At 30.1% G+C, this 7,941-nt stretch overlaps 2 protein-coding genes across 5 annotated transcripts in view; both read right to left on the reverse strand.

The window, feature by feature from the left end:
- Positions 1-1,790, reverse strand: part of LOC108756689 (dynein assembly factor 5, axonemal) — a 6,975-nt gene extending 5,185 nt beyond the window's left edge. The window contains exons 1-4 of one of the 2 annotated variants that reach the window (XM_018500687.1): positions 1,628-1,790; positions 852-1,560; positions 508-747; positions 230-425 (exon numbers count right to left, since the gene is read on the reverse strand). In XM_018500687.1, coding sequence (XP_018356189.1) covers positions 230-425; positions 508-747; positions 852-1,554 — 1,139 coding nt within the window. In that variant the 5' untranslated portion in view covers positions 1,555-1,560; positions 1,628-1,790. Of the gene's footprint in view, positions 1-229; positions 426-507; positions 748-851 lie in introns of both variants that reach the window. The other variant, XM_018500686.1, reaches the window with a different exon arrangement.
- Positions 1,791-1,825: 35 nt separating this feature from the next.
- On the reverse strand, positions 1,826-6,654 carry LOC108756701 (phosphoribosyl pyrophosphate synthase-associated protein 2). Of its 3 annotated transcripts, none has more exons than XM_018500706.1 (6): positions 6,410-6,654; positions 6,016-6,108; positions 3,389-3,797; positions 2,846-3,124; positions 2,629-2,775; positions 1,826-2,559 (listed from the first exon to the last, which is right to left on the reverse strand). In XM_018500706.1, exons 2-6 carry the CDS (start codon positions 6,090-6,092, stop codon positions 2,401-2,403), a joined length of 1,071 nt encoding a protein of 356 aa, XP_018356208.1. In that variant the 5' UTR covers positions 6,093-6,108; positions 6,410-6,654; the 3' UTR covers positions 1,826-2,400. The 3 variants fall into 3 exon arrangements, with proteins under 3 accessions (XP_018356208.1, XP_018356207.1, XP_018356206.1); XM_018500705.1 differs by having other exon boundaries at positions 6,016-6,158; XM_018500704.1 differs by having other exon boundaries at positions 6,016-6,168.
- Positions 6,655-7,941: the final 1,287 nt, after the last annotated feature.

A 7,941-nucleotide genomic window follows, 5' to 3' on the forward strand; every position in this document is an offset into this window, starting at 1 on the left:
ATATAAATTCACATTGAATTATTTAAGCATTAAAAATCCAGCTTCAATCTTTATGTGAGCCTTTAATTCTTGTTTCTTATTGATTGTGTTCTCAATGTGTTCTCTCTGCGTGTGTGTACAATCTAATAAAATTATTTTAAAAAATTTTTCTTTTAAATTTTTAAAAATTTATTATTTCTATATCTAAATTTTATCTAATTTCTAATAAATAATTAAAAGTAAGTCGTACCGATACATAGGCGGCAAAAGCTTTTCAATATGTTGTGTAACGTCTTCTTCAACATTTAATATCAGTATACTGAGTAATTGCGCAGAACGCATACGTATATCTGGTAACCAATCTCCAAGTTCAGCACTGATACCATTAATAAGTTTGTAAAAATTCTGTTGCGCAATCACACGACATCCTAAATTCGGCCTAGAAACTAAAAACAATCTTATGTAATTTGATTCTCAATTTGATAATTAATCTGTAATGATTGACTGTGATTTTCAAAACTAATTTACTCTCTGGTGGATAATGCTCTGGCTCTTCCGTAAGAAAGTCCATTTTATCCTTTAACTTTTCGTCGTTTTCATTTTCCTGTATGTACAATTTTCCTGCGGTGTCCCACATCTCAGCTGCTTTTACACGAATCTCCACAAGTTCATCGTGGAATCCTGTCATGATCAGGGGAAGAAGTCTATGCCACCAACTATATCTGTCAGGTAGCTCTATCAACCAGCGGCCAGAGACTTCAATTACAGCTTTAAGATTCGATGCAATTATATGAGGAGAGTTGTAATTTGTTTTGCATTGTTTTAATACAGTTATATAAAATCATGTTAAATGTTTACTATATGAAACGTACCCTTTCTGACAATCCCACTTTGATCAAAAAGTCTTTGTGCCAAAGGAGTTGCCACTTCTTCCATTGACTTGCTATTGCCATACTGAATCGCATCGCCTATCGCTTCAACAGCGGCGAGTCGAACTCTGTAGTGTTGATGCATAAAATTGATCAGGATAGGTTTTATTAAATATTCCGATTGTGAATAGAAATGCCTCGATAGAATCTTTGCGTAATCTGATATACATCTGCAGCTCTCCTTTTTAACATTCGGATAATTATCTACAACGGTGCGTGCCAATATTCCCGTCACATCTTGAATATGCGGTGCCAATAAATCCTTATACTTCCAAATGATCGTTCGTAAAAGAGAAACGCATTTCAGTCGTACTTCTTCTGACGGCTCGATCAATTCTTGCATGCCCAAACGTCTGGACATTATAGGTATAATGTACATTATGTGCTTGTCATCGGGAGGCAGAGCTTCCAAAAATATTTTCAGTATTCCTATGGTTAGATCTCGACACACTTCTATATTATCGTTCATGATTCTAATTAGAAATCTGTGTATACTCTCCCATATTTTAACAAAGTCATCCAATCTGTCTGATATTTGCTCCTGAGATATAATTTTCAATATTTCCTCTAGAGCTTGTTTGCGACGATTCTTTTCGTCTGCTTGCAATGAAACGGTAATCTTACTTAATTCAAGATCCAATGCCATATTTATCCGAAATAGATTTCTTTCTCTTAGAATCAAGATGATAATGATATAACAACAAATTCTCTATACGAACTTTACTGAATATAAAAGAAAACGTATCGATCCACTATGTGTATCTCCATGACAACAAACTCGAATTGGTAGAATGGTTCCTCTTCTTACATAATTTGTGGCCTTTTTGGATACAATTATCAATGCTATAAATTCACGTATTCTGTAACATTTCTTTTTATTTGATAAAATATTTGTAGAAAATCTTTATCTTGAAATATATTTATTATGTCTTGATCTAAAATACATTTTTAATCATACATTAAAATTAGAACTAGATCACTGATAAGCACAGAATACACGTCTATAATGACTTTACAGAATTTCTAACATTCTAAAATTGTACAATTTCTATTATGCAACTATGCGTTTCACTTAACATTTGCAACACTCGCGAGCATCATTTCATCTTCATTGTAATCGAATGTCAAACAAGGATGAAATGATATACGTTGCGAACGTGAAGTGAAATGCATCCTAAATCTCGTATTCGAATACGCGCGTCCTCATAATTGATTATTTTATATTAACCTAATATGTACTATAGAGAAAAGATGACTACAAGGGAAATGTATATTAAAACATTTAGCTAATTAGTTTCTTTCTGATGAACGCAAGGGATTAGTTTATACGTTCACTGTTGTTTCATAAATTGGAGAAATATAAAAATAGAGTAGAAAATTAAGAGACGGATATGTATTTTGGACATGGTCCCCGGCATTGAATCTTACGTGACTTTCAATCGTCATTTATTCAATTAAACTGTGTAACTTTTCATGTAAAATCGTCTAGTTTCTAATCTTCCAAGGTTACATTCTTAAACAGATACGACATCGACTCTTTATTGTGTATACGTCGAATTGCCTCTGCTAAAAGAATACTGATGTCAACAGTCTTGATTTTCGGACATTGCATCTTCTGCACGTCATGAGGAATCGTGTTGGTTACAACGACCTGAAAAAATTTTATAGAAACGTTTTCCTTATATTAATGTAAATTAATGTAATGTTTTAATGTTATTACCTCGTCAATCGGAGACTCCTCGATGAGTCTAGGAGCGTCCGAGCTGAGCAAACCATGTGTAGCTAAGACATATATTTTGTAAGCTCCTCTCTCTTTAAGTACCTCGGCGGCTGCTACATACGATTGTACATCATCTATCATGTCATCCTGCGAATTTATTTCTCTCGTCAAGTCGTCGATCTGATACAATATAAATACAAAATGCAATTTTACCCACCACCATAATAGCGATACGTCCTCCGACATCTCCAACAACGCTTATAGGTGGTTTTTCCTTCGCTGGATGCAAAGGTACACCAACGCCAACCTCCATCGTACGTGCGGCCAATGCTAGTGCAGGTGGCGAATAGCGACCATCGTTCATGTCTGATTCAGCTTCTCTCTGTTCTCCATGAATCACTGCAATTCCCAGGCGCAGTCTTTCAGCATAGCTAGTCGCTTTCTTCGCACTACCTGGATTTCTTGCAACGATCACAGAATTATGATAGTCAGGAATCTGACAAAGAGAAGATATAATTTATAAAAAAAAATATGATATAAAATAACACAGACACATACATATGGAGTAACTTTTGAATATCTTAAAGTAAAGATATAATTCTATGATATTATTAACAAAGAAAAATATATCATATCTATATTTTCAATTTAAGATATTAGTCACGCTTAAAATAAGTTGCTATTATAATCCAGCAAGATGCTTTAAAACATAATTATTACTAATAATTTGTAATAGTTATATTAAAATCTTACTACATACGGATTCTTGAATATACTGCAAAAGGAATGGACTAGCTCTCAAATTATCCACTGGAACATCAAAGAATCCTTGGATTTCTTTCTGGTGAAGATCCATGGTGATAATATGAGTTAGGCCACTCGTGCATAACATCTTTGCCAAAAGCTTGGACACTATGCAACCACGTTTACGCATTTTGCATTGCTTAGAATAAGGTAAATATGGAATCACTCCAACAATATTTTTGGCTGATGATGTTTTACATGCATAGGCCATGATGAGAAGCTCCATTATGTTATTGTTTACATCCTTTGTACCAGTTTGGATTAGATACAAGTCTTTACCACGTACAGAATCCCCTATCTCCACCATTGTCTCACGATTAGACTTGTGATATACAGCGCAACCACCAGGTTTCATACCCAAGCGACTTTAAATATAAAAAAAACATTGTAACAAATATCTTTTGCATTTCCTTTCTGTAGCAAATCAATTTAAATGTATTAACTTTAGTCATAATTAGTGATAAACAATAAATTATATTAAAATCTATATCTATACTTATTTGCAGGGTAAGTTATTAAAGATTGAATGAACAAAAAACTGATTTAGTTAAAGTTACGTTAAGATTGAATTAAAGTTAAATAAAAAATTAATTTTGAAAAACGTTTTTATTAAATCAGATTATTTTAAATAACAAAACAATCATATAGATAAATATAGATAAATCAATATTTTATTTGTAAATTTTATAAGATAACAAAGATATTTCTTGCACAATAATAACTGATTTTTATTATTATTAAGACTTAAGAAACGATTGTATATGAATTAAATACGATAGAGAACACGGTTAAAGATAGATGTTTCAAATAATATATATATTCTTTAAATCAATTTATTTCAGATATAATTGCGCCGATAATTTTTCGGACTTTCAATACAATCAGTTTGAAACGCTAATTAAATTACAAAAACTGTAAAGAACTTATTATCAAAAATATTACTTCATATTACACTAAAATATTGCCTCATATTGCCTCATATTGCCTCATATTACACCCGGAAAGTCGAGAGGTTCGAATTCTGATTGAGTTAATATTTTACGCAATAAGTTCTCTATAGTTTCTCTAATTTAATTTAGAAGGAATTATTTACGTTTCAGACGTTTTGATTGAAAGTTCGAAAAATTATCAGTGCGCAATCATATCTGAAATAAATTGATTTAAAGAATATATATATTATTCAAAACATCTAACTTTGACCATGTTGGCGTTCTCTATTGTATTTGATGATTTTTATTATTTTTATATAAGTATTTTTATATTTTAATATTATACATTATAAAAGAAAAAAGTTCAAACTTTTTTAAAATATAGGTAATCTTGTCCTCTTTGTGTTAGCCATGCCTGCACGTTCTTTAAAATTTATATGCAAATAAAAAGCTTTTATTCTTTATCGCCCATAAAACAAAGATAACGTGACGCAATGGTATTGATAACATTCCCTAAATACAGATCCAACGCATGTTCATTTTTGGGACTATAATCATTCAATTATTGAGCTCTTTCTAAACTAATTCTTTGATAATTAAGATTTTATAAAAAATAATATTGACATTTTGATGTAAAAAAAACTTTAATTTAAAAAGAAAAAGTTAATAAATTAAAATTTAAAAGTAATAAAGTTAAAAATTAATTTATTTAAAATTAATTAAATTAAGTTAAAAGTTATTAGCTTTTTATTTAACTTTTAACTTACTAACTAGTTATTATCCAATTTTTATTATTTGTAATTTTGTATTTTAACGGAATTATATAACATTTTTTTATCTAAGTAACCAAATATGCATGCACGCATGTACACATTTATATCATATGTGTAGCAATTATAATATAGAAATAATTGTTATAATAACATAATATTATTTTATATCTGTTTTAAATCAATAATTTTCCAAACTAAAAATTATCACGTCTACTCCTTTCAGTTCCATTAATTAGAAAATTATATTAATTTATATATTAATTTCTTCTTTTTCATATCTTGGATAAAAATTAACTTACAAGCTTTCCAACTTGGAAATTTAAAAAACAATTATACAACTTTGCAATATACAGAGAATATCTTGATATGTATTATGTTTCTTTCATTATCTGAATTTTTTTATTCTAAAATAGGATAACAATTTCTTTACAGAAGAGGGACATTACAAAAAAATTCAATATTAATTGTCGTAATTAAATTTTAATAGATAAACTTTTAAATAATTGTTAACAAAATACATAAATAATATTATACCCAAGTAAAATGTTTGAAAGTGGCTAAACAATTACAAAATATAAATAATAAAGAGCATAAAAAAATTTAAAATAAATTAAAATTCAAAGTAAACTTATTTATTTTAAATTTTAAATATATGACTTGTGTTAACATCTATTGTTGTAGCTGTATGCTCTTTATTATTTATATTTTTCAATATCATATCATTATATTTATAAATAATTAATAATACTTAATGTACAACATCACAATAAAAAAATAGTGTTTTAGATATGAGCCCAATTACAATGACATATCAAAATATTACTATTAAAACGGATTGACTTTCATGTTTACATTTCACAATTCCATTGTTTGCTACTCACCTTGCAATTAGATTTGCCAATTCCGGGTGAGAATTGCCCGCGATGATGACAATGTCAGACGACACTGGCTTTTCCATTGCTCGACGATTGTTGCTGCGAAACAAATGCCGAGAAACTCGAGAAACAATTGGCGAGATATTCACCTGGAAAGAACTTTTATAACCGTAAATTTATCAATTTCTAAACTTTTCTCAATTTTCGAATCCAAACATTGAGCAGACAAATTGCGTGTTTCACAATTACGAGAAAACATTAGAAACTTTCGCAATATGATAATTGGTTTATACAAATTTTTAATAATTTAGAAAAAAAGATCATTTTATTTTCAGGTAAATTTATTGGAGTAACGCAGAACTAAGCAATGTGTATACATATAGAAAATGTACCAATATACCTTACAATAAACAATTGATCAAACTTCGTCACGCACTTCTGACAACGCGATTACGTCGTATCCATAAATTTGATTAAACTACTCCCACATTTGATCACTTAACACATCTCAGTCGCTGTTTAATCGTTCGATAATCACCGCTATTCAATTACGAAGGTTACTTGAAACAATTTTTTAATTTCTTTAAAGCCATAGGTGGACTGCGCAATCCGAATCTAGAGTAGTATTCAAATGTGATCGACAATAGTGACTACGAGAGCTTTTCCACACGAGACACAAGGTCTGTTCGCATTACTTTAAATCCCCCAAAATTTTGGAACTAAAATGAGATAGATACATATTTTGTGGAGACACATGGACGTTGTAAAGAAAGAAAGCGGAGATACTGAGTGCAAAAAGTGCATGCAACGCGAACAGACCTAAGTTGCGTTCGAAAACGTTGCCCGAGTGCCTCCGTGTTAAATAAATAAGAAACTCCGCACAATAAAAAGAACAAGGAACAAAAAATAAAAATTTCAACTTATCAGAAATCATGGGGAGGATCCCGTTTGCCTACAATCCTGATTACATACACCACTCATATCAGCTGATGCCTAGTAATTTTTTATTGCTTTACCAATGAGAATATTTCATTTTTAAATTGGCCAATTAGCGTGTGTGCAATCGGAATCTTCTCGAAATCATGTATTGTGGAATACACAGTTTCTGATAAGTTCAAATTCTTATTCTCTGTTCTCTGTTCCTTTTATTGTGCGGAGCCCCTAAGATGATATATGGAGGCATCTATTGCGTCGACGGTGTATTTAATAGATAGAAGGACTCTTCTTATACAAAATAAATAACAATAAATAAAGGGCAAAGTAAGAGTCAAACACATTTTTTAAATTGTGTCACACAATTAAAAAGAATAAATTACAAATAATAAAAAGTAAAATTGAAAAAAATAATAAAAACCCAGTTTAAATTCAAATATTTCAAGTTTTGGTTACCGGATTGAGCCCTCTTCAGACATTATCATAAAAATCGCTGTACAAAATAATCGCTTGTGTATCTTGAAATGAGGCGAAAATTACAAAAGTGAACAAATTCACTAGCATATTAAATAAATTTAATTAGTCAATATGATTTTATAATATTTTATAATTAGTCAATATGATTTTATAATATTTTATTGATTATATAATTATGGACTGCTAATTGGCTTTCTCACGTCGTACCAACATGAAAAATGCCCCCGCCAATAAAATGGCGAATCTCGGCACTTCGATAATATATCGTTAATCCATGTATAGTACAAATCTAAGTTTACCAGTTCAATGCTTAATATATATTTTAATTTCGTAAATCAAAGAAAAGAAGTTACTACCCGAGTTTGGCCGGAATCGTCGTCATTTCGATGGCGAGTGCTATATAAAATTCGAAGAAGAAAATAAAAGAAAAGAAAGAAATTAATAATAACATTTTACTTCAAAATAAAATTATTTTATGAAGGGAAATGCATCACAATATCTAAACAAAAAAATCTTTTGAGA

This window comes from Trachymyrmex septentrionalis, unplaced genomic scaffold (assembly GCF_001594115.1).
Source record: "Trachymyrmex septentrionalis isolate Tsep2-gDNA-1 unplaced genomic scaffold, Tsep1.0 scaffold13, whole genome shotgun sequence".
Lineage (NCBI taxonomy): Eukaryota > Metazoa > Arthropoda > Insecta > Hymenoptera > Formicidae > Trachymyrmex > Trachymyrmex septentrionalis.

Coding starts and splice junctions, on each gene's coding strand:
- LOC108756701 (XM_018500706.1), bottom strand. CDS start 6,092: ATGGAAAAGCCAGTGTCGTCTGACATTGTCATCATCGCGGGCAATTCT. Junction 3,125..3,388: donor TGCAGTATATTCAAGAATCC/GTATGTAGTAAG, acceptor TCTCTTTGTCAG/ATTCCTGACTATCATAATTC. Junction 2,776..2,845: donor GACGTATCGCTATTATGGTG/GTGGGTAAAATT, acceptor ATAAATTCGCAG/GATGACATGATAGATGATGT.